The 27,848-nt window shown below is 40.4% G+C and overlaps 1 protein-coding gene across 4 annotated transcripts in view; it reads right to left on the bottom strand.

The window, feature by feature from the left end:
* JAK1 (Janus kinase 1) overlaps positions 1-27,848 on the bottom strand; it is a 124,696-nt gene that overhangs the window by 44,625 nt on the left and 52,223 nt on the right. For all 4 annotated transcript variants that reach the window (XM_035018359.1, XM_035018358.1, XM_035018360.1 and 1 more), the window contains 2 exons: positions 4,699-4,781; positions 2,049-2,247 (listed from right to left, as the gene is read on the bottom strand). In XM_035018359.1, the coding sequence (XP_034874250.1) occupies positions 2,049-2,247; positions 4,699-4,704 (205 nt within the window). In that variant the 5' untranslated portion in view covers positions 4,705-4,781. The remainder of the gene's footprint in view (positions 1-2,048; positions 2,248-4,698; positions 4,782-27,848) is intronic.

Genomic DNA, 27,848 nt, shown 5'->3' with positions numbered 1-27,848 from the left:
GGCTCTAATAATATTTGTACTTATAAACAGGAAGATCAAAGATAGCTTTTTATACAAAAAAGTACTGAATAATGGTAACAACAACACTTTAACATTTACTGAGGGTTAAGTGTCAGGCATCAGGCTAACACACTCTACATTAATTATCTTTTAATCCTCCTAACACTTAATGAGGTAATTAATGTTCCTGTCATTTTACAGGTGAAGAAACTGTGGCCTCCCGAGATTTAGCCTGATTCAAGGCTACTCGGCTAATAAAATGCAGAGTTAAGATTCAAACCAAGACAGAGCTACTGAGGAAGTAAAATAATGAGAGCTAAAAGAACAAAAACTGACCATATATTCAGTGGACAACAGCAAAGAAAACAATACTGCCTCCAAATACCACTTACTGTAATAATAACCAGAGCTGTAAGAATATGTGGCATTCTGTACTCATATACCTTTAAAATTAATAAATGTTGGCAACATTCCCCTGAGTCCGTTATCAAAGAGCCCACTCATTCTCTCCAGACTGGGCTTCGAAGCTGGTGCCCCACGCTGACTGGCCCTGAGCCCAGAGCTACAGCAGACTCAGTGGCTGCATCTGCCTGCGGACTCAGGCTCTCTCCCCTCGTCTCCTCTAGCAGCGGTCCCTTGCTCTCTTATTAACTGAGTCCAGCAATTCTGTTCAAACACCACGGCTGGGCTAACAGAATAAATACTACAAACCAAACCTCAAGGGAAAGGAGAAAAAAACACAACACCTAAAAAAAAAAATACATTAGAAGCACCACTTTACATCTAGTTGTTCTGCTAATTACAAATACTTTCAAAGCTGTTGTCTAAAGCTGGTTCCTTATATACTTTGCTATCTAGTCAAAATAACTTTAAAAGATTAACACATTTCCCCCCTCATAATCTCCATAGCTAAGCCCATTTTATCTAGTGTCGTGTTTAGTTAGTTAAGGGCCTACTACACTCTTCCCTGCAGCACCAACCTCTCCCCTTTTATTGGAACTCTGGTTTTTAAAGCGTCTGAGGCAGAGAGATATATATCAGAAAGAAAAATGGGTTTCTAGACAAGCTGTATCACAAACTAGGTAGGTATTTCTTGAAATGTCTATACTACCCCAACATAGTTGATATAAACGAAGCATGGATCAGACCGTCTGCCATTATCGCTGGTCATATTATCATCATAAAATGAGGTGAGTTGTTTTTTTTTTTAAACAGCTTTTTAAGATACAATTTACATATCATAAAGCCTACCCATTTTAAGTGTAAAATTCAGTGAATTTTAGTATATTTACAGTTACACAACCATCACCACAATCCCAGTGGATCAGATCTTCATTTAAGTTTCTATGATTTAACTTTACTAGTCATATACAAAGTAGGTAGACAAAAACTGTCACTGATCCCAAGTTCAAAGGATAACAAAGGGGGCATTTTGTTATTCAGTTTGGTTTCTCACCTTCCGAGGGCAACAGGGGGAATAAAAAAAAGGGGGAAAAAAAAAAAGGACCATATTGTTCACAGCCTCACTGCCCTTTTTACAGCCTGGCATTCTGACCGAGCCACAGAGTGACAACTTCTCACTTCAAGTCAGCATCATGAGGGGGGAGATTATAGTGGCAGAAGCATGAATCATACTTTTCAGAAGTTTTGAATAATCATTCAGATATTGAGAGATGCCATTACTGAGCTTGTGACTTTGTACCAGCTGTTTTTACTCATTTAGGGCTGATGTTATTCCCATTTCCTAGAGGTAGGGGAAATAAAACCTGAGCCTCCAAAGAAGGCAAGCATCATTCCTCGGTATCGCAAGCTCGTGAGTGACAGAGCAGGAACAAGCCACTTTAGGACGAAGAAAGTGAAGCTCCCAGAATTAAAATCACTGGCCTAAGGTCAAATGCAAGTAAGCGGCAGAGGCAGGGCAGAACCCCTGCCTCACGGAGCCCACGCCTCTTTCCAGTCAGCGGGGCTCCCAGGGGCAGAGACACCAGGATCTGCTTGCGGGACAGTGTCCCCCCGAAAATGTGCCCTGGGCAGCCGCCCGTACTCACAGCATTCCTGTGCGGCCCTGATGCACAGCTCCTCCGCCGTGTACTCTCCGCTGCCCAGCCGGAGGGGCTCCCTATCAGCAAGATAGAAGAGCACTTCCACCCCTGGCTCGGGGGCCTCCAGATTCACCTCGGTCTTCTTGGAGCTCCTCATTTTAGCACAGAAAGCCATGGCACTGCAGTCCTCTTTTATATTTAGATACTGTAATGGAAGGAAAACCAGACCATGTGGTCATTCTATGTGCTAAAAGTTCAAGCAGTACAAGAGAATATTAGGAAGGTAATGTAAGCAGGCAGAAATACCTCTCAAGCAGGTAAGTACCTCTCCCTGCACCTTCCCTCTCTGAAAATCGAATGCATCAGAACTTATGAGAGGTGAAACCATCCACTGTAATTACGAACATAATCAATTATGCATTCTAATTATGATCAGTCCATGTTCTCAAAAATCAGAATAATTTTAGACACAGCCTAAATTTGTTTTCTCTATCTGTACACAAGTGGTAGTTGAAAAATGTGGCTCATTCTGGAACCACTGATGTTAATGTTACCAATGCTGCTACCTCTATTGGAATCATTTCACTTTTGAATTGGCCGACGGCACAGATCACATCATCTTTTAACTTTGTCTATCTCCCTGCAAGCTAACCTGCAAGCTCAGTGAGGTGATGAACCATGTCTTATCTATCTTCATGCCCCCAGAGCCTAGCCCAGGGCTGGCTCTGAGAAAGTACATGCAAAAGGACTCCCGATTCGGGTTCATGAGCCATATGGAAGGGTCTCGAAAATTAATGAACAGAACCAAGTCCCTGTCATTTCACGGGCAGGTAGGAGGATGGGCAGCACTTTGTGGCAGCAGAATGAGGGCTGGAAGCCTTGCTTTGAAGAGGTCAGAACTTGCTGGTAAGAAACTCGCAAATAAGTCATTCACCTGAGCGCCCTCTAAAGGGAGGGCAACTAGGATCAAAGAGCCAGCTTCAGCAACTTAGCCTTAGACAAGGCAGAAAGGAGGGGGAATAAGGGAAAGCCCGACGCATTTTTTTCTTCCCCTCACTCGATACTAATCGCTAATACAAACTAATTTCCCTGACCCCAGGTTCCTACTTTCCTGTTGCCTGCCAAGCCAACCTTCACTTAGCCCTCAAAGTAATGTCTCAGTAACATATATCAGATCCTCCAAAGGCTCCCCATTAATCTACAAGCGCAATCTCAAACTCCTCATAGAGGTCCTCTATGACCTGCCAGCTACCCCCCAGCCTCATCTTTCATCATTCCTAGCCTCTGACTTCATGCCTGAAAACCACAAAGCTGCCATTCATTGTTCTTGTCACCCCAGCTCCCTCCCCATCTTGTTTTTCCACACCTTCCTACTTTTGGTCACCCTGATTTCTCTACCAGGAATACCTTCCCACCTCATCCTCTTCATGGCAAACTGCAATTTTCTTAATAAGTCAGCTTGGACATTACCTCCTCCAAGAAGCACGTATGAACCTCCATCCCCATCCCCCTAAGTTAGATGCCCTTCGCTGCACTAACCACACTGGATTATGACCATCTTATGCACATGTCTGTCTCTCTCAATCATATACACTGTTCCTTAAGGGCAAGGACCATGTCACTCATCTTTGTATCCCCAGTACCTAGCACAGAGCCTTACATTTAATAGGTGCTTGCAGAATGGCCCAAGGAAGCTCCTCCAAACAAGACAAGTCACAGAGTGTGGACAACAGCCACAGGTCTTTTCACCAAACTCATGTGCTTGTTTATCAGCTGCCCTGGTGGACAAGATACTTACAGGAGAGACACGAACCAGGTATGCCTCAATGCTACAAACTGAGAGGCACTCAATTTTACTTGTTTCATCTCCAATATAAACCTGAAAACCAGAATCTTCCAGAACACAGGCTGAAAGACTAGGCTCATAACTTACCTTGAGGGTTCAGATCAACTATCAAGCAAGAAAGTTTTCAAACCCAACACTGAGCCCCCAACTCCACCCCACAATGAAAAATAGAAACGGAAAACAAAGCAGCTGCAGTCTGCTTTATAATGTAAGATAAACCTTTGTCCTTGAGATCCTATACAGGCGTGGCACGGGAAGAACTCAGAGATGGTGTTATACCCTTTCACCCTAAGAAAATAATCAGGTAAGTATACATAATTATATATGTACAAGGTGCGGCACCACTTAAAAACAACTGACAACGTCCAACAGGAGATGAAACAAAACAAGAACTATGAAGACAAGAATACTATGCAGCTGTTAAAAAAGGTGACATAAAGCTACATGAACCCACCCTGGAAGATACATAGGACATACTGCAAAGTGAAAAAAGGCATAATATCCATATTATGATCCTTTTGGTCATGCACATGCATAATATGGAAAAACATACAATAAACTCTTAAAGTGCTGAATATCTAGGAAGGACTATAAGGGAACTTTACCTTTTACTTTGGACTTCCTATACTTTCATACTCTTGGGATTTTTAAACCAGCCACTCAACTTTTGGAAATGAACAAAAATACCGATATTTTAAAAGTAAAGGATATAAGGGCAGGTAGCCTGATAAGTTCAAGATCAGTTTCATTATTCTTTTTAAAAGATATTTTCCTTTTGGCCTTTTTAAAAAAATATGCAAATGTACATACCTGCATTTATTCGGCTGTCCAATGTCCTCCAAAAAGCAGACTGGATTTTCTTCTCTACTTTCCAAAGTCCGTTTAGAGCTGGGCTAAAGACAAGGATAAATAAATAAATCAGCTGCAGAGGTAATTGCATCAGAAAATAAGAGGACACTTTTATTAAGGAAGCAGCCCAAACCATAAGTGGGCAGGAAAAAGCATTTGGGAGGAAGAAGGGAAAAAAAATTGATGAGGACACTGAGAGGACAGAGAGGCATCTGAGAAGATGATATTTTCACTGCTTCAAGAAAGGAAGCCAGGGACTTCTGCTTCCTGGCAGAGAGCGCCCTGTCTAGTGTAAGCGAGGACCATGTGCCTTTTCCGTCAACAACCTCTCTCCTGAGGCTGTGAACAATAGTTTAGGACACCCAAAGATATGCACTTTTACTTCCCATTTCCATTTCCTTTAGAATCACCCTCCTCCCAACCAGTTCTGTCCTTGGCCTCATTTTAATGGTGAAATATCATATGATACGGTGAAAGGGGAAAGGCCTAGGAATTAATCTAATGAAAAATGCTTTTAGTTCACCAAATATTTTTTGAGCCATTCTTACTTGAAAACTTAGGTAGCAACCTAAAAATACCAGCTTGTTTCTGGAGAATTAAAGTACCTGATCCCATCATCTTCATCACCCACCACCAATCACCACCACCACCCTGGCCCCAAAACATACAGAGCTCTGTATTGTTTTAACAACTTTCCAGGTGCCTCTCACAAATTCTTTTTTAATAGCAGAATCAAATAATTCTTGCAACTAAGGAGCAAACACCCTTAGTGGTATGAAAGTGGTTTCCGAGTTAATACAGATTACTGTCTGTTTTCTGTTGGTCATTCAATACATTTTATCAGAATTCTACTTTAGGAAGTGCACAGACCCAAGCAGGACACGGCAGAAGTACAAAGGGAGTGCGGAGAAGGAGATGAGGATGGATTACCTCCGAGGCTGCAGGCCAGCATTCCCACAGGACCTTACAGTCCAAGTAGGAGATGGCACAAATGAAAACATAAAATCAATCTAAAATCAACTGTGTCACAATGTCATCTTCTGGAGGCCAGGAAGAGGATACAAGTATGAATTTTGATATGACAACTTCGACTTGGCTATTTTGACATGGACAATTTTAACAAGATTCAAAGAACAAATCATTGTACTCCCAGCTTTTAAAATTTTAATATGATCAATTGTTTTAATTATGTGAACAGATATCCTGCCCTGCATCAAAAGAGTAATGTGAAACTAGGTACATGCTAATTAACACCTTGCTTCAGCTCAGAAACAGAGTTTCAAATGTCACATTCAGGAAATTCATTATTTTCAAGCAGTTCTTCATTGCCAGAAACTAACCTATATTGGGAGGCCACAATAAAGAACATGAACAATATGGCCCCTGCTTACGTGGAGCTTATAGTCTACAGTGGACTCAAAGAAGCACATAAAGAGGTAATCATAAAGAGCTTAAAATGCAATGAAGGAAAAAGAGAGAGATCCAATAAGAATGTCATCTAGTGTGGGACTCAAGAGGGAAGTAATACTGAGCTGAGATGCAATGGATATCCAAGGTGGGGAGAAAGCAGTCTGAGTAAAGGATTAGCATGTGCAAAGGCCCTGTAGAGGGAAGGGACTAGTCTCATCTCTCCAGCTTCATAAATGGGGGAATCTCTCCAATATTCCTTTATACCTGGGCAAAGAACAGCACTAGTCGGTTCATCAGCAGTATTTGCTAACAACATGTCTGGGGGCCTCTCTATCTGAGTTTTCCTAGAAGCATGCCATTATATGCTACTGCCAAGCAGGAATTAATATTGACCAGATGGACTCAATGCTTTAGAGCATTAAGGAGCCTGCCCCAAATCAGGAAAGGGACACATAATCAAAGCTTTTCAGATCAGGAAGAGAGCTGTAGGTTCCAGCAGCCCCAAGCTCTTTAACAAAGACTACAGCATAAATCCTTTTAGAACTCACAAAGGATTTTAAAATGCACCCTCAGACCACATATTATTACTTGAACTCAGGAGTCACAGGGTTACTGAGCCTCATCTAAGATTTGAGGATCAGCCGAAAATTACCAAGGTCTTTCTAGAACGAGGATTCTATGAAAACCTGTAGTAAAGGAGAGCTTGGTTTTTCCATTAATCCTTCTCTACTTCAAGCCCCACTATGTTAAAATCACAGCATACCTAATCTTCAAACTGACCTCCAGTGTTACTGGACAGGACAATAAAATGGTATTGATTTGTGGTGCTAGCCTAGAGGTTAAACTCTTAGGAAAAACAGGATCAGTAACAGAATTTCTAGACAATATGCATTTACAATGATGTTTTTATATGCCAATTCAGTAACAAAATCTCTGTTCTCAAAAAACTGACACTCTAATGATTAAAAATGTAAAAACAAAAAAAAAAAAAAGTAAAAACACCCATAAAGCACTTAAAAGACATGCTAGATACCGTTCTAAGTATTTAAATCTAGGATTGCTGATCCGCTTTATATGAAACGACATCTGTCCTCATTCAGGATGAGAAGAGTTTTTGCTGTTACAAACTTTGTGCAAAAGTTTCATTCAAATAACATTTCTTTCCATATAAACCAAGCAAGATGTTCTCTATTTTAAGAACAGGTAGGAAAAGAGCAAGATCAGTTTACAAATACTCTGGATAATTCCAAGAAATCAATTCAGGTTTCTTGTTACAGATACAAAAAGAAAATCTTTAATGCTCGAAAAATTGACCAGTAGGAATCGCACAATACCTTTAAAAATAATATGATTCACTGGGACCCATTCCCAACGTAAATGAATACAAAGAAGCTCAGAAAATGGGAAGAATAAAAGTGAGTAATCAAAAGCTTTTTGATGATAGCAGTGAATTCTTCCACACTAACTTACTTACAAAATTTCAAGTTTTTGAAAAAAACTGCCTTTCTATGATAACAGGACTGCTTTCGTGGCACAATCTTGTAGATGCTACTTTTCATTAAAAAAAATCAGGGAAATTTTTTTTTTTAAAGATTTTATTTATTTATTTATTTGAGAGAGAGAGACTGAGAGAGAGAGCACATGAGAGGGGGGAGGGTCAGAGGGAGAAGCAGACTCCCCGCTGAGCAGGGAGCCCGATGCGGGACTCGATCCAGGGACTCCAGGATCATGACCTGAGCCGAAGGCAGTCGCTTAACCAACTGAGCCACCCAGGCGCCCCAAATCAGGGAAATTTTATAGAGTCTCATAATTCACTGGTTTACAAAGTCTCATATAGGAGACAAGTATATGTGATACTTCCTGAATGAGGGAGAAGTAACAGAAACAAAACACAACTCTGTGGGTCTGAACAGAGCCTAGCTGCAACAGAGGAATATCACAACTATTTTCCAAGATGTTAAACTCCTAGAAATCTATTGTCTAAAGATGCGGAAGCCCTCTTACATTGTCAAGGACATCTTCTGAAATACAGGTATCTATATAAGGGAAGAATAGACAATTAAACTTTGAATAGTGAAGAGACCATGTTAATATTCGTAAGTATGATCAGAATAGGACGGCTTTTGGCCGAAGGCCACTGTCTGTCGGATTTACATGGTAAGAACAGACTGGATGATGGTTAAAATCAATGACAAGGGGGCGCCTGGGTGGCTCAGTCGTTAAGCATCTGCCTTCAGCTCAGGTCATGATTCCAGGACCCTGGGATGGAGCCCTGCTCAGCGGGAAGCCTGCTTCTCCCTCTCCCACTCCACCTGCTTGTGTTCCCTCTCTCGCTGTGTGTCTCTCTCTGTCAAATAACTAAATAGTAACAAAATCTTTAAAAAAAAAAATCAATGACAAGAGTCAGACTACAACACTTGGGCTATCTGGTTCTTTTTACTAAAGAAACCATCACACACACACAGTGAGTTACTTTCTGTACACCTTAAAGGAATCAAAGCTTCTCATTTCTGAAGTAGAAAATACAAAATGTTGATAAGTTAAAGAACCCAGAAAAATTGAAAAGAAAAATATGTAATTTAGAATATTTCCTGAAATCAGCTGCTTAAAAAATTTTAAGACTAAATTTCTTAGACCTTAAAAAACTATTGCAGCAGGCAAGTCCTAAGATGGGCGAGGAAACCTAATGTAACAATTCCAAGTTCCACAAGGGCAGGGACTTTTGTCTCTTTTGTTTAGTGCTGATCACCAGCACGTGTTACGTCATCAATAAGTAGTTAAATATAGTTGAATCTTGAACAATGCGAAGGTTGGGGGCACTAGCACCCGCGCCGTCAAAAATGAGCATATAACTTTTGATTCCCCCCAATTTAACTACTAATAGCCTACTGTTGACACAAATAGTCAATAAACACATATTTGTATGTTATATACATTACATACTGTATTCCTATAATAAAGTCAACTAAAGAAAATGTTATCAAGAAAATCATAAGGGAAAGAAAATACATTTACAGCACTGTACTGTATTAAAAAAAAAAAGTGTATAAGTGGACCCATGCAATTCAAACTTGTGTTGTTTAAGGATCAACTGTAGTTGTTAAAGGAAAGATGAAGGTAACAAAGTAAGCAACATTACTGACTCGATACAAAACTAGCAAGTGTGACCCTGAGCAAATCATTTTAATCTGAGCCTCAGTTTCCTCATCCCTTAACCTGAGAGGAAACATCCTGCCTAAAGAATCAGGAAGATCTTTCAAAAAGTCTTCATCAAGCTCCTACAATGCCTTTTTCAAATGGGGTTGTTGATGTGAAAGTGCTCAGAAAGGCATTAAGTGCTAAAGCAATATATTATAGGCTTTATGACAAAGGCCTTAAGTGGGCTGTGAACTTGTTTAAAGAACAAAAGAATACATAGAGATTCGGAACAAAAGCCTGGCCATAAATCAAGTTCCATTTCATAAATCCAGCAGAGCAGTGAGGAGAGTGAGCTGGAGTTATCCTGACCTGGGTGTGAATCTTGCCTTCCCCACCTACTAGCTATTGTAATCTTAGGCATGGTACTTAACATCCTTAAACCTCAATGCTCTCAGTTATAAAGGTGGGGGGGGGCGGGTAAAATTGGCATTTACCTCACAAAGCTGTTAAGGGTTAAGTGAGTTAATGCACATAAAGTGCCTGATGCAGAGTTTAGCAGGCAGTAAGCATTCATATTCTGGCCATAACTTCTGTTAAACTGATTACATCTTGATGGAACATAGTTCCAGTCAAGGAGAGGGAACTCCAGTCTATACAGAGCATCTGCAACATCTCATGTGAGGAGCTGGGCACTTTGCACTTAATTCTCATAAAAAAGCAGGGAGGTTTGAGGCCAGTCAGTGGGAGTGCCGGAAGTCAAACACAGGACTCCTGATTCCAAGGACCCCGCCCCTTCCACAGCAGGTAAAACCAGCTTTAAAATGCCCCCATCACCCACATCACTGTCTTCTCTGACTTTTTAGTATTTCTCACAGCCTAACATCCACCTAGGAAACTGAACTTATTCCAAGGCTTTCCCTCCAGAGACTGAAAGAACTGTCATAAAAAAAAAAAAAAAAAAAATCACTGAAGCACCCAGGCCCAACCCACGCACACATGGAACCTCCTTGAGGCCTAAGACACACACCAAGCCAGGGAAAGCATCTCTGCTTCCCTTCCACTCTCATCACTAGGGACTCTGCACCCACAGGAACTTTGGAAGTGACTTGTATCAGTTGCTCCCAGTACCCCCTGCCTTGCTGAAACTCAGCAAAGTGCTCTGGTGAAAGCATCACAAGATACTGTGCAGAGCTGATGGATTCCAGCCAAAAGGACGACATAATATAAATACAAAATCTGCTATTTTTTCCTGTCAGCAAGTCAGAATTATGGCTTTTCTATATGCCATTCCTGCCACACAGAATAACTCACTTCTAACTATAGCAGCAATTCCAGGAATACCCAAGAACCATAAGTGCTGCTTCATTTACAATAAACTTCTAGGGATGATCAAACAATCAATGCCAACTCGATGGGTCAGGGCTCTCTGCACTGCTCCCAATGAGCCTGCTTACCCTGAGAGACAATTTCTGATCAAAGCAAATATAGTACTCTGCCTAATTAAAGTCAATAAGTATTTTCCTAAAAGCCACATTGTATGAAGATGCTCTGCTACTTTTCTTTTCTTCTTTTACCACTAATACATCTATAATGTTATTAGAAAACACAGAATTTAGGGGTCAAGAATATGGTGGCAGGAGACACTCTAAACACGGTAGGGAGAATGGCTTGTCTTCACCTTATGTGCTTTTCAATCATTCATCCCTAAAATACACATTAAGCACTTGTACCATCTCAATAAAACCTTGCATTTGTACGGTACTTTATAGCTTAAAAAGGGCTTTCACATCTGTAACCACATTTGAGTCTCACAGCCCCTTTCGCAGATGAGAAGATTCAGGTTCAGACATTCCCACGGTCAAATAGCCAGCGAGGGGCAAGACGGGGCTCAAACCCATTTCTCGGCCTCCACATTCGCTGCCCTTTCTCACTTGGCCACATTTCCTTGGTCAAGGCACGGGGCTTTGGTAGACTCTAAAGAAGCACCACAGTTAAAATCTGAGCCCACCAAAACCATACCATCTACTAACAGCTGAGAAGGTCAACAGGTACATGGGGGACCCCCAGACGCAATGTGAAGGGGTGCGGAGAGACGGGCAGTAGGAACAGCAGGAGTCAGGAAGAGAGGGCTGTGGGGGCGCCTGGGTGACTCAGTCATTAAGCGTCTGCCTTCGGCTCAGGTCACGATCCCAGGGTCCTGGGATCGAGCCCCACATCGGGGTCCTTGCTCTGTGGGAAGCCTACTTCTCCCTCTCCCATTCCCCCTGCTTGTGTTCCTGCTCTCGCTATCTCTCTCTCTGTCAAATAAATAAAAAAATATATTAAAAAAAAAAAAAGAAGAGAGGGCTGTGAAGTGATCAGGGAGAGTGGAATCTGTTCCCAGCTTTGAGGAAGACAGAAATTTTAAAAGACAAAAAAGAAGGGTGCAGTGGAAAAGGGCCAGGTGCAAAGAAAATCACAGGGATGGACGTGTAAGAAGGAGGGACCATGTAGGAAAGAGGGAGACAGTGTGGAAAGGTGAGGGAGGGTCTGACTGAGGACAAGGTCTGTGTGCCAGCTTCCTCCTGTGGGCAACAGGAGAAACTGCCCATAGAAGGAGCCCTGGTTCCAGCCCAGTTCTGCCAGGACCTGCCTGGTTTTAAGCAAGCCTCTAAAGCTTTCTGAGCTGAAATACTGTGTAATGAAAAAAAATACTAGATGACCTCCAAGGTTCCTTAAAGAATAGGAGGTTTGAAACCATATTATGCCACACCCTAACACAGCTAATTTTTCATCAATTTGTATTTCCAAGATGACATGCTTCAACAACCTCCTGCTGACGATGCATCTGACAAAGTATAAGGGTAACCATAATTTAACAGAACACACAGGAAACAACACTGAATCCCCCCACCCCTTGCTAACTTTCACTAACTTATTTGTGTGTCTATTGCATTATTAACATACCCCCTCTCTCTGTTATGTACTAAGCTCTTTTAGGGCAAAAACCCATCTAACATTTTTCCTATAATTCTTTAACCACTCAGGGTTCTTGGGTACAAACAAGAGAAACCAGTTCCACTTACCTTAGGATAAAAATGAATTAAGAGAAAGATATAAGAACACAGGAACAGTCTTACCAGGACACCATTCTAGCAGGGCTACCACTGATCACTAGCCATTACCACAACTGGACTCCTGGCTCTGCTGCTTCCATGAATGATCTCAAGCCCCATCCCACCCCCACATGTTTGCACCAATCCCTCCAGATTCAAAGTCCTGTGACACAGGGATCCAAGAGGCTGCACCAAGTTCATCCAGTCATGTGTCTGCAATTTCCTTCAACTTCTACAGCAACAACACATGATCACTCTAGAAATGAAGGGAGTTCAGAGCTAGACAATCCCCCAAATTGCAAACATCCAGTCCAGTCTATACTCTCAAAGAACTTGAGCTATTACCTCAAAAGATAGGTGAAGTTAGGGGAGAAAAATTAGAAATCTAATTTAAAAAAAAAAAAAAAAGGTCCCCTATACCTCTCCTCAACCTAGAAACTATAATCAGTTTTTAGTCTGCCAACCAAGTCTCCAATGTTAAACTGCAGGCAGAGCTCTTCAGTGGAACATATGTGTACAACGAGTAATAAATACACTTTGTCCTCATCAAGGCAGCAGACTTGATCACTAGGTCAACACTCCAGAGCACTGAGCCACCCCTCATTCACCTGCCTGGTCTGTCCCAGTTCAGCTGAGAATCTAGTAAGGGTTATACATCACTATCTGATATCCTAGGAACATATGCCAACAGCCATGCTTTACAACATCTTTCCAAACCTTTTTGACTATGATCCACAGTAAAAAATATATTTTATAGCATATTTGTGTATATATGTGTGTGTGACAAAAAATTAGTTTCACCAAAAGATACCCTTACTAAACACAATGCATTCTATTTTCTATTCACTTTTCTTCTATTTAATACATTTTTAAAATGCTAAACAAGACCCTCAAAACAGATTTCACAGTCCACTAATGAATAACAAACCAATTTGAAGAACACTGGTTTAAAGGACTCTACAAGATTACCAACAATATTTACTTTAAAAAAAGATTTATCATCAAAGAAGAATGTGACAAGGTAATAACATGATTAACTACCAAACACAAGACATACCCAACCAAGGCAAAAGAGCACGTTCAGAGAAGGTGTGAAGGGGGCTGGTGTAGTTAGTCCAATCCAGAAGGCTTCGTGGAAAACTAGCATGCGGAGTCAAACATTTAGGTCAAGAAGACTCGAACCAGAACAGTGGCTCTGCCACTTAGTAGCTGGGTTCAAGTTACTTTTTAATTTTCTGTGATTGTTTTCTCATTTGGAAATAAGGATAACAGTAATTATTTTTCAGGACTGTTTTAAACTCTATGAGAGGGGTGCCTGGGTGACTCAGCTGGTTAAGCGTCTTCCTTCAATTCAGGTCATGATCTCAGGGTCCTGGGATCAAGCCCCACATCAGGCTCTCTGCTCAGCAGCGAGTCTGCTTCTCCCTCTCCCTCTGCCTCTGTGATCTCTCTCTCGCGCTCGCTCAAATAAATAAAAATCTTTTTTAAAAAAAACAATGAAGTCTGTGAGAAATAATACATATAGGTCTTGTGAACAACCGGCCCACAGTAGGCATGTAATAGTATGATGATTATGGAGAAGGCGGGATTTGAACTGGGCCTTTCAGGATGGGGAAGATACAAATAGGATGAGAACAGGACCTTACACCACACAAAAAATAGACTCAAAATGGATGAAAAGACCTCAACGTGAGACAGGAACCCATCAAAATCCTTGAGGAGAACACAGGCAGCAACCTCTTCGACCTCAGCGGCAGCAACTTCTTCCTAGATACATGTCCAAGGCAAGGGAAGCAAAAGCAAAACTGAACTATCAGGACTTCATCAAGATAAAAAGCTTTTGCACAGCAAAGGAAACAGTCAACAAAACCAAAGAAAACCGAAGGAATGGGAAAAGATATTTGACATATCAGATAAAGGGCTAGTATCCAAAATCTATAAAGAACTTATCAAACTCAATACCCAGAGAACAAATAATCCAATCAAGAAATGGACAGAAGACATGAACAGACATTTCTGCAAAGCAGACATCCAAACGGCCAACAGACACATGAAAAAGTGCTCAACAGCACTTGGCATCAGGGAAATCCAAATCAAAACCTCAATGAGATACCACCTCACACCAGTCAGAATGGCTAAAATTAACAAGTCAGGAAACAACAGATGTTGGCGAGGATGCAGAGAAAGGGGAACCCTCCTACGCTGTTGGGGGGAGTGCAAGCTGGTGCAGCCACTCTGGAGAACAGTATGGAGGTTCCTCAAAAAGTTGAAAATAGAGCTACCCTATGACCCAACAATTGCACTACTGGGTATTTAATCCCAAAGATACAAATGTAGGGATCCGAAGGGGCACGTGCACCCCAATGTTTACAGCAGCAATGTCTACAATAGCCAAACTATGGAAAGAGCCAAGATGTCCATCAACAGATAAATGGATAAAGATGTGGTATATATATACAATGGAATCTTATGCAGCCATCAAAAAAACCCCAAAATCTTGCCATTTGCAACAACGTGGATGGAACTAGAGGGTATTATGCTAAGTGAAACAAGTCAATGAGAGAAAGACAAGTATCATATGACCTCACTGATATGAGGAATTTGAGAAACAAGGCAGAGGATCATGGGGAAGGGAGGGAAAAATGAAACAAGACAAAACCAGAGAAGGAGACAAACAGTAAGAGACTCTTAATCTCAGGAAACAAACTGAGGGTTGCTGGAGTGGAGGGGGCTGGAGGGATAGGGTGGCTAGGTGATGGACTTTGGGGAGGGTATGTACTATGGTGAGCGCTGTGAATCATGTAAGACTGATGAATCACAGACCTGTACCCCTGAAACAAATAATACATTATATGTTAATTAAATAAATACAGTTCTGCTTTAAAAATAAATTTAAAAAAAGAATAGAGGCGGACTGAGGGGAACATTCCAAATAATGGAAACATGAAGAAACAGCAAAGGAAAGGGGGGAGTCCTTCTCGGGAGACTAAACAGAAAGTCCGTGTAGAACAGAAAGAACTGAGGAAAGGAAGAAAGCTGAGGCTGATTTACAGTGGACCACAAATGCCAACTAAAGAGTCTGGACTTTCCTCTGAGGAGAGGATGCCCAAGAAGAACTCAAATCCGCAGACTCAGATGAATTCCTCTGAAGCAAGAAAGTCCCCTGGTATGCAAATGTGTGTTCTGTGTTGGGGGGGGGGGGGGAGGGCGTGTCTCAGACACAAGAAGTGATGAAAAAGGGCACGGGGACACCTGAAATTCATTGTGGGAAAGTAATATCCTCATTTTAAATTACTTGAAATAAATCAACCAGTCCTTCATAGACGTATAGGACTGGACACTGAGACTCCCCACCCCTCTTCCCTTAGTGTGAACATCCAGGACAATAAAAATTAGCAGACAAAATATCCCCAAACATTGTTACTGGTTAGAGCTAGTTTGAATATTCATTTGGGAGATCCATGTTCTACCTCATCTTACTACGGACACGCACACGCAACTTTAAAAAAAAAAAAAAAGAAGTTAGAGGTTTTCTTCTGCAAATTACATTGTGAATGAGTCAGAAAAAACTTTCCCATTGCTTGTGTCCTCACGGCTGAAGTGCCTGGCTGGGACATTTACTAACAGCACTGGAGGAATCAACATTCTGCTGTGGTGATTCACCCTCCTCCACGGGTACAGTCCAAGGGAGGAGTTCATAGCACTACCCTTGGGAGTCACTCTGAATTATTTTTGTAACATCTTGTCCTTGGATAAAAGGGAACACAGTGTCAGAAATAGGAGGCCGGGAGGTCATCTATTACTCAGTGGAGTTGTTTATGCAGCCCTGTTTCCCTATTATCCAGAATTCAGTGTTTTGGATAATGACAAACAAGGTACCCATGTTTCCAGAGAGCTAAATACAGAATTCACAAAAACCATGTCAAATGGAAATTAATCTGCCTTTGATAATTCAGAAGACCATATCAGACCTTCCTAGGCCTCAGAATCATGATTTTGATCAATTTTCATTTCACAAAACGATGAGGGGTGGAATGGGGCGGGGGGAATCTGTTAGTGGAATTTGCATAAACCATGTTCCTCATACTATCATCCATTTAAACAGATAGTCTTCATGAGCTTGCATGAATGTTTTATCAGCCCACATATGATGTGTGTCCAGCCAGGTGTTCCCTGAACATTTCTGGCCTTGGCCAAAAGAAATGTGTTTGTCCAGTGCATTATTACACCTGTACACATAGCTAATAAGTAGTAGAAATGCAGCACAAACCTGGTCCTGAGATGCCAAATCTCATGAATCCTACATGGCACGAAAATAAATATTAATGAAGGAACCTTGCCTTTTTAGCCTTTCTCCCAATGAATGCATAAAAAGCAAAGTTGGCCTAACTGTTCATAACCATTAACTAATCAAAATCAATACAAAAATCAATAATCAATAAATACAATTATATACTTTTTACAGCTTACAAAGCATCTTCCATACATGATCTCCATTAATCCTCACAATAATTTTAAATATCATTCCTCTTATTTTACTCATAAGCAAACTAAGGCCCACAGATACTAAGTGACTCGTGAAAGGTCTAAAGAAAAAATGACAAATGATCATGGTGAAAAGGTCAAATTTTACCAATAGTCAAATTAAAATAACAGGATGCCATTTTTTATCCATCTGATCAGTAAAGGACTGCCTTCAGTAAAGTTGTTTTTAAATGCAAATTCAAGCCTGGATTAAGTAGAGGTATAAATTACTGTCATGTTCAAACTATAAAAGTTACTTGGACTCATGTTAATAAAAATATGCATTCAACGGTACAGACAGATATCACTGAAAAGCAAAAGTTCCTCTATTTCCCAGAGATAACCACTATTCAGTTTTTGGTGCAACCTTCCTTGAGGACAATTTGGCCCCACATGTCAATTTGTATTTAAAAATCCTGTTTTGATTCAGCAACCCCACAATGTATTAATGGAAAAAGCAGGTTACACATAGCATGTAGAGGATAGTCCCAGCTATGTTGCATAGAAACATGCATATAATCCTAGAGAGAGAAAAAAGATGGAGGATGGGAAGGACACAATAAGAACATAATAATGAAAATAAATAAATAAATAAAAGCAGATAAGAGCATGGGGAAAAAATTACCTGTGTTAACAGTGATTATTTCAGGTACTTGTGGATTGAGGATTAGTCCATTTTGCATGCTTTTTAAGATTTTCCAAGTATTCTATGACAACTATGTGTTACTACTCAAATCAGGGGTGGGGGGTGGAAATAATTCCCTCAGGTTACACAGGGAGTTGGGGGTTGGGACTAGGATTCAGGAGAGCCGATTCCTAGTCCACTATTTAGGCCATCATATCAATATGTACTCTGCCTGCTGTAGTTTTAAAACAGTTCAGAGGTTACTAATGACCAAAAGCAATTAAGAGATGTGATAAGGCAAAATGTAATTATTTGCTAATGAGTGACAGAGATACTAAATACTATGACTTCAGAGGAGAAAGAGATCACGCTAGCACGGAATGATTCCACAGGTCTCATAAGTCAGAGAGCTGGACAGGTAAAGAGAAGTGAGCTCCATTCCAGGTGAAGATAAAGGTGTGATCCCAGGCAGCAGGCAGAAAATCAGCAAGCCTCCACTGGGGGCAGTTGGCAGAAGACGCATCCACGTTCATGCAGAGGCAGGAGACAAGACTGAGGCGTAGGCTGAGGTCAGACTGAGATGGATGGGATAACAGTGTGGCGGACAGAGGTCCTGGGACTCACAGGCTGCTTACACGTCCAACTGGTAAGCCCCACTCATTGTTAACTGCTTTGTCTTCCTCCACTTCTCTCCATCATTCTATGATTTCTTCCTCAAATTAGGCCAACAGTCTCCTGAAAAGTTCCCACCGTCCTTCTCATTTCCTCTATTTCTGTCTCCACAATGTAGCCAGTCATACTTCTAAACTGCAAATCTAAAAACCTTATGCTTCCTTTTTCCTACTGTCTTAGGAAAGACAGCCTTCAAGGCCCCTTGTGATCTAACCTTCTGTGGCTTACCACCATTTGTACCTGGACTCCAGCTGTGCTGAGTTACGCAGGCAGGCTTCCCTGACTGGACCCATCTTCCAGGTCAAGGCATCACCACAGCATCCTATGCTTACCCTTACAGCAGCATTTACAATCCTGTTCTGTAACTGTCTAGAGAATTGTGTCTTCTCCACTGTCTGTGAGCTCCCTGAGAGCAGGGACTGTAGCTGTTATCAGGCTATGTGTACCACCAAACAACAGTACCTAGTGTATAGCAGACAGTCAATAATTACTTGTGGAAGGAATCCTTAAACATTTCCTTTTCTAGGATGCCTTCCCTGACCATCCCCACTTCCCTCCAGAAGTACTCACCTAGTCTGTGAACACAATATATCAGTCTGCATTTTAAACTTTTATAACATTAAATGTGTAGTTATATGCCTAACTGAATTGTGAAAAACAATTCAACTTTGTATTTTTTATCTTCCTCTCACCATGGTACCCATGAAGGAGCCCACAGCTAATTCTTCTGTCTCATAAGGAAAAATATACTCTGAGATTTCTCAGTGTGCTGGGAGTTGCCTAAATAGAAATGATAAAGTCAAATATGGTACATCAAATCATTTCAATTGGACCAACAAGTGGAAAAACTTAAGGTACAGTAGGTATGGACCAAACGTTGATTTCTGTTACAGAAGATGACAAATTGTGAACCAAAACTATAGACAAAGTTTTAAAATATTCTGTTAACTTACAATTACATTGCCCTGCCACATGTAAAGGAATGAAAGTCCTCACTGGACCACACTTACACCACACATAAAAAACAACTCAAAATGGATTAAAGACTTGAACATAAGACCTGAAACTATAAAACTCCTAGAAGAAAACATAGGCAGTAAGCTCCACGACATTAGTCTTGGAGAGGAGTTTTTTGGATTTGACACCAAAAGCAAAAGCAACAAAAGCAAAACCAAACAAGGGGGACTGCATCAAACTAAAAGGCTTCTGCATAGCAGTGGAAACCATCAACAAAATGAAAAGGCAACCTACTGAATGGAAGGAAGTATCTGCAAATCATGTATCTGATAAGAGATTAATATCCAAAATATAAACAAAACTCATACAACTCAATAGCAAACAAAACACAACAAAAACAAAACAAAAAAACCCCAAAAGACAAAAGCAAAAAACAAAATACCAACCAATCCAATTATAAAGTGGACAGAGGATCTGAGTAGACATTTTTCCAAAGAAGACATACACACGGCCAAAAGGTACATGAAAAAGTACTAAATATCACTAAACCGAGAAATGCTAATCAAAACCACGGTGGAATATCACCTTATCTGCTAGGAGAGCTATTATCAAAAGGACGAGAAATATGTGTTAACGAGGATGTGGACTAAAGGCAACCCTTGTCCACTGTTGGTGGGAATGTAAAGTGGCACAGCCACTATGGAAGACAGTCTGGAGGTTCCTCAAAAAATTAAAAATAAAACTACCATATGATCCAGCAATTCCGCTTCTGGGTTTTTATCAGAAGGAAACAAAAACACTAACTCAAAAAGGTATCTTCACCCCACATGTTCATAGCATTATTTACAAAAGCCAAGATATAAGTGTCTGTTGACTAATGAATGGATAAAGAAAATGTGATATATACATATATATACAAACACACATATAGTGGAATATTATTCAGCCGTAAGAAAGAAGGAAATTCTGCCTTTGTGACAACATGAATGTACCCAGAGGGAATTACGGTTAAGTGAAAAATGTCAGACAGAGAAAGATACTGTATGATCTCACTTATACATGGAATCTAAGAACACCACCAACAACAAAAACTGTACTCAAAGATACAAAGAACAGACTGGCGGTTTTGGTGGTTGTTGGAGGCAAGGGGGAAGGCGAAATGAGTGAAGGTGGTCAAAAGGTACAGATTTCCAGTTACAAGATAAATAAGTACTGTGGGTGTAATATACAGCATGGTGACTACAGTTAACAATATTGTATTTAAAGTTGCTAAGAGAATAAATCTCATTTTAAGTTCTCATTTTAAGAAAAAGTTTGTAACTGTGTGGTGATGGATGTTAACTTATTGTGGTGATCATTTCACTACACACACACACAGATCTCAAATCATTATGCTGTACGCCTAAAACAAATACAATGTTATATGCCAATTACACCTAAATAAATAAAGGAATAAACAGATGAATGAATGAATGAATAATCTCTGTCGACCTGACTGAGACCGGAAGTATAAGCCACATGTTAGAAATGTATTTAAAGAAAAAAATGTGGAAAATGACAATAAAAGTTTGCAAGAATTCAAAAATAAAATGGGAATAATACTAGCCCCTATCTCCTACTGCTGCTACTATCATAAAGCCCTTGTCAGGGATAAAAGGACCACACCTTTTGTCGTGAAAGTTATGGTAACACAATCTACTTATGTTCTAGTCCACACATCTGACTCAGGGTCAGAAATCATGTCCCATATATCTACATCCTACAGACCATCACATTCAAAATCTAACTTAGGTTCTCTCTCTCTCCTCTCACATCCCACGCTCTTAGAAAGTCACCAACTTGACTACAAGTTCCTGGAGGGCAAGAATAGGATCTCTTCTCAAAAGCATCAAGGCATAATTGGCAGAGTGTGCTGACACAAATAATATATGCTGAGATGCTACTATGTGTCAGGCACTGTACTAGATGCTATGTATACAGTGAAGAACAAGAAAGACAAATTTCTTTAATACAGAAACAGATGTAATTTTTTTAAATGCTGGTTTCGTTAATGAATCTACCTGAACCAGAAAGTGTCACAGCCAGGAATGCTATCAGTTATTCATTCAACCTACTCTTACTCATATTATAAATGTGGACAAAGACCAAGAGAAGTTAAGCAGCAAGCTCAAAATAAATGTAAGGATTACATTAAATCATCTACCCAAACTGTTTTCTGAAACCTTGTATTTCTGTGCAATGATAGTAATTGTTTTATATATATAGTGCTCAGAAAGCAGGGAGAAGTGGAGGCCCATAGTGAAATAACTGGGGAAACACCAGCTAAGCAAAGTTAAACAGGATCTTTAACAGCAAGAAGGCTTGGCCTGTAATATGTTAATAAGTGTAATGAGTCTCCAACTTTTGCAAAATTATTTGACCTAGGGACTTCTTTTTTAATGGAATATACATTTGGAAAAATCTGAATCAGATGATCTCCATGCTCTCTTTCACTTACCAAATTCTTACCAAATTCTAGAGTATCCATCTCAGAAATCCATCCTTCTTTCCTAGGCAGATAATTTAATATACCAGATTCTTCAGAAAAGGCACTCATTCATTCATCCATCCATCAACCCCTTATATTCATATTCTCTATCCCTCTTCTCTTCACACATGTCCTCTCTCATGTCTAAAACTGGATAGACACAAGCATAGGAATAAAATCTAAGATTTCAATTTAATTAGGTCAGACAAAAAAGGTACTCATAGGGCGCCTGGGTGGCTCAGTTGGTTAAGTGACTGCCTTCGGCTCAGGTCATGATCCCGGAGTCCTGGGATCGAGTCCCACATTGGGCTCCTGGCTCAGCGGGGAGCCTGCTTCTCCCTCTGACTCTATCCCTTCTCATGCTGTTTCTCTCTCTCAAATAAATAAATAAATAAATAAATAAAATCTTAAAAAAAAAAAAAAAGGTACTCATAAAAGTTAGGGGGACTGGGGCATTTTTGCAATGTCATCTCCAGCAGGCATTCTGGAAGGTAATACCTGGGGAAAAGTTACATTTCCCTATTACTCAATAACCCAAATACCTGGGGAAGGTCCTTGTGATTCTGATTATAGCAAGTGGGCACAAAGAAAATAACCCAAGGAGAAAGGGGAAAAAAAAAAAAAAGTCACTGAGTGAATGCTGGAGGTGCCCATCCCCAACTCCGTCCCAAACGAACCTCTGCCTTTATTTGCCTCGGCCTTGCTTCTTTCTCCTCTAACCCACTTGATTTTCCTGTTTTTATCCCCCATCTTTTTGCAAGTCTTCTCTTTCACCATGTGACTGTATAAGTTATAAGACACACTGGCAACGTGCCACAGAGTCTTCCCAGAAGAGAGCCCACTTTTCAGGAAACCCTGCCTCATTCCCACTGAAGGGAAGATGATAAAGAAGGGGGCGGGCAGAGAGGGAGATGATGCCAAGCTCAAACAGCCTACTAAGATTTGAGAACTCAAGCAGATATCTGTTCACAAAAACAGACAACTCCAGCTGCATCCAATTCATATTGAGTACACACACATGATTTTTATGCACGAGTATACCTCTACATCTGTCGATATCAGTGTTAAATATTTTTTACTATTATAACCCCGTTAAGGGTAATAGTTCATGATCCCTTGGCTGTGAATTTATTTTTTTGAACTGATAAAAACAGAAATAACCATATTTAAAGCCTACATCATGTTACAGACCTCTTGTAAACTTTTCCAAACATCCTCCCCATGCCCACCCCCCTCTTCCCTCACAGTTACATAACCTACACACTGGGATCCTCTGCTATATACCAAAATCACACACACCTCGCCCAATCCGATAACAAATAGATTTTCAGCAGAAAAGTCAAGTAGGAAAATTATTTCCCTACGTAACTTCCCCTACTCCTATGTTTATTCATGCAATTAAGCAGTAAATAGTTTTCAGTGTGTGTTCATGTATAGTATCTTACACAATCTCTATAACAATTTTGAGAGAGAGAGAGAGAGAGAGAGGAGAGGTCAGATTCTAGCACCCTCATTTTTGGAGGTTGGCGCCTCCTCCATTTCCCTGTCTCCAAACTGTGGGTGGGCCCCAGGTCTCAGACCTTGATCTTCACACCTTTTCTCTAACCACATTCACAAACACAGCAATCACCCCCAGCTGCATGATTTACATGCTGACCATATCCAAACTTACCTCTCAGACTTCCATCTCAAATACTCAATTATTTCTTCAACCTCTCTACTTAGGAGTTTAATAAGCATTTATAGCCCATATAAAAAGTGACACTTGATTCCTGCAACACCACAAACCACTCCCCTTCTCCTCCTCAGTGTTCAACATCTCAGTAAATGCCACCACTACTCAACATGTCGTTCAAGCAAAAAACCCAGAGGTCAGCCTTGACATATCTCTTTCTCTCACATCCCACATCCAAACCATTACCAACTCTATATTAGCTTCAAAGTAATTCACACATCCAACAACTTCTCACCACCTTTACTACTCAGTGACCACCTCCTTAACATAAACAATCAAGAAGGCAGAGGCTGTGTCAGTTTTTTTCTATATTGTACCTGCCATGTTTTGACACACAATACATGCTTCAGAGTTAAAGAGTAAATGAATATTGGCTCAGAGAGGTGACATGACTCACAGAGTAAGTTAATGACAAAAGTCAGGGCTCCACATACGTAGGATATCTTTCATCCTTGTATGTGTTTTCCTTTTCCCTTTCACCTTTCTCAAATGCACATACTCAAAACTGCTTTTCCAACAAACCTCTACTCTAAGCAGTGGGAAATGCATACAAAGGAGAGGCACGTCTGGAGATCCAAAGTACAGTAAACTTTCCAGTTATACCTTTAAAATTGAGTCTCTGTGGTAAAGCAGTGTAAACAGTTTTAGAGAGTAAAAGTGATGATGGGGGATGGAACCAGTTCAGAGGCTGCTAGCCTAACCCCAATTCTGAACTGAAAATATCAGGACAGAGGTTGGGCGTGGGGGTTCTTCTATGAAAATACATATATCTCTAAATGCACTTACATATTCCTCCTGATGTCCTTAAAGAATAGCTATTAGAAATTGAAAAGGTTGGGCTCTGAAGGAAAAGAATAACACTTTTCTAGCATAATAAACCTCCCTGGGCCTTCGTCAGACCTGCAGCAAAGGAGAATTTATAAAGAGTGCCAGCCCCATTACAGGTTCTGCTACAATAAATCTCTTTACCTCTCTGAGCCTCAGGTTCTTCAGGTGCAACAAAAGTATACAAATAAGAGGGGCACCTGGGTGGCTCAGTCGTTAGGCGTCTGCCTTCGGCTCAGGTCATGATCCCAGGGTCCTGGGATCAAGCCCCACACTGAGCCCCACATCAGGCTCCCTGCTCAGTGAGAAGCCTGCTTCTCCCTCTCCCACTCCCCCGCTTGTGTTTCCTCTCTCGCTTCTCTGTCAAATAAATAAATAAAATCTTTAAAAAAAAAAAAAAAAAGCATACAAATATGTTAGGAGTGTGCTCACAGCCCTAACATGCCAGGATTCCCCTAATTTTATGAAATTGAGCCCCTGAGAAGACACAGGAGTTACCTCCAAATGCAAAAAAACATGCTAGTGAAATGCACACATTCCTTTACTACCAGACAGTAAAGACTACAAAAAAGCTAGGAAGCCTCAGCTCATACCAAAGTGTATCCGCTGACTGAAATGTAATTATGATCCTTACTCTGCTATTCCCATCAGCCTAAATCCATCTAAATGAGATTTTCCCAGTTTGGGTCTTGAGACATGTTCAAAGGTATCTAGCACTGCACCATCTGTCCAAAATGAAACTAAAGAAAAAGAATAATGATGAAGTAAAGGAGACTACTGACCTCTTTGACAAAAGATTTCTTTAAAAATGTCCATTTATCTCTAAATAGTATTGGTAATGTAAAGTGAGGTCAAGTCGGCATGGCTCAGGTTAAAACATTCTTCACTGTAATCACAAATAATTTTTTATCAAATCCTTAAATACAGAACTTCTATTAAGCCTAGTTTAGCCTTATTAAGGCTAATTTTTTTGGTCCTTACTTTCATGGTGGTGATCCTCTCAAAAAGACATGCATATTGGGCTGTATCCTTATTAATTTTAACATGATAAGGGTCTTTCTACTGAGCTACCATTTGCATGTCCTCTATATTCCTTTGTATATATTCCCCTATTCAAGCTTTCAACATATCCAGGCAAGTATTCCTCCCACTTGGTCCAATTAGAAGTTTTACTATGCAGGTGAAGAAGAAAATATTAATTATGTTTGCTTAAATTAGTGCAGTAGGGAAAAGGTCCCAAAGACCTCAGAGTAGAAGCAGGTAGCTAAGGCTCCTATCTTTCCCAGTATTAATGTTTTTACTCCTTTTACTAGCAAAATTCCATTTAAATAATCTTAATCAGACATTCAAATTGCTGCACTTCATTCCAAGCTTGCTAAAATGGAAGTATATGCCAACAGTCTTCAGAATACAATATACTGTATGTTCATGGCATACATACACACCTTGTTTAAATAAAGTAAAAATTACCTTGTTAATTTCAAGCATTATTGTAAATATTGTGTAAATATTGACATATCTTGTGTAAATATTACCTTGTTAGGTCCGAATGTCTGTGTCCCCCCAAAAGTCACAGTGGAATTCTAACACCTAATGTGATGGTGTCAGGAGGTGGGGCCTTTGGGGGGGTGTTCAGGCCATGAGGATGGAGCCCTTATGATTAGTATTACTGCTTTCATGAAAGAGATACCCCAGAGCTCCCTAGCCCTTTCTGCAATGTGAGGATACAATGAGAAACATGCGACCCTGAAGAGGCTCCCCACCTGACTGTGCTGGCGCTCTGATCTCGGACTTCCAATCTGCAGAACTATGAGAAATACATGTCTGTTGTTTATAAACTCCTTAAGTCTCTGGTATTTTGTCACAGCAGTCCAGTGGACTAAGGCAAACCTCTATGTAGAGTGAAATTGTGTAATTCTCCAGATCGAAAATCAAGCAAGTATTAGTATTAAATTCCCTGATGAGGTCACAGGTTTCACCAAACTCTATTCATCAAAAGCCCAGACCACTGAAACATGACTGGTGACATAAGAGACACAGAACAAGTGGTTGCTGAGTGAACAAATGAATGAATGAACCAATGAATAAATGAACAAAGGACACAAGAACTGAGCTTTACTGCTGTCTAGCATTATGCTAGCTACTGCCATGTTTTTCTTTCTCCTTCCTATTATTAAACTACTGAAGTGCAGTGTAAGGTATTCCAATCAAATTTAATGTTTTGTTTTTCTCCAAGTTACATCTTGGTATTTGATGGCGTATTTCTTTTCCTAGTTTGAGGGTAGCTGGTTAGCAGGGGGTTACTTCTCACGGGGGCTGCCTGATAAGCAAGATGGCACACGCATACTGCCTTGGTCTGAGGTGATGAGGAAGAGAGGGTCCCAGAGGCAAAAGTGTTGAAGGCAGATGGGGGTACAGTGCTTCACAGAGGAAGAGAGGAGAAGACGATGCAGAAGGGAAAGTGGCTGGTGATCAAATACAAAAAACCTAAAGGTTTTAGGATTGAAAGGGAGGGAGAAGACCAGGAAAGAACAGTGGATAGGAACAATGAAGTTGAGAAAACTGAAAGAGAAACTAAAAGATATAGATGGAGAGATGAGGAGAGACACTATCATGAAAAGCATATCCTCATCCAGTTGTATTTTGAAGATTCAGTCTTTATCTATCCTCAGTTAATGCTGTACTATACCAGTTTTGATTCTTTGTCCAAGAGCTAACATATAAAAGGTGATGTATTTTATTTAGCCCTTATTCTTGTGGGAGGGAGATGGCTTCTTCAGTAGGATGGTGCATCAATGTATACTCGTTATTATTCAGAGGTAATACAGGTCTCTCTGCCACAAAAGCTTTGGCCTTCTCAACTCCAAACAGTTCCATGAAAATAATGTTGAAACGATATGCTGTCTTTACATTTGTTACTTAACCTCTGACTTAACCCACAAGATTCCAAGGCAGCTTATAAGTATTTAATAAGACAAAAATATATCAATAATAAAACTAAGGGCACCTGGGTGGCTCAGTCAGTTAACTGTCTGACTCTTGGTTTGGCTCAGAATCATGATCTTGGGGCTGTGGGATCGAGCCCCACATCAGTCTCTGCACTCAGCAAAGAGTCTGCTTGAAATTCTCTCCCTCTCCCTTTCCCTCCCCCCTTTGCCTCTCTCCCTGCTTGTGCTGTCTCTCTCTCTAAAATAAATAAAATCTTTAAAAATAAATAAAAATAAAAACCCAGGTCCAAGGAAATACTATATTATTTGAAATAATGTTATAATATTATAATATAGAATAAAAAGTCAAGATGAAGAGAAAGTTATTTGCAAACTGCAGCTTTCTAAACAGATGAGACATAGATTTGGCTCCTAGTTTCCTAGGGGTCAAAAAGAAAAGGGAAACAACGAAATACATTATTTTCATTGTCAAAAGGGGCAAAGAAAAGGCACCAGTTACTTGGGAAATGGAAATTTTTTCTGGTCTTAGTTCTAAAACAAAATTCTCCTGAGGAGGGAGGGAGCATTTGAAATTTGGTCTCCAGAAGCTTCTGTAGTTCTCCCAATTATTTAGAGATTTGTGCTGCACTTGGGAATACCAACATAGGGCATTTAT

This window comes from Mirounga leonina, unplaced genomic scaffold (assembly GCF_011800145.1).
Source record: "Mirounga leonina isolate KUSES-001 unplaced genomic scaffold, KU_Mleo_1.0 Mir_173, whole genome shotgun sequence".
Classification (NCBI taxonomy): Eukaryota; Metazoa; Chordata; class Mammalia; order Carnivora; family Phocidae; genus Mirounga; species Mirounga leonina.
Note: the sequence above shows the minus strand (reverse complement) of the source record. Positions and strands in the feature narration are given on the sequence as shown.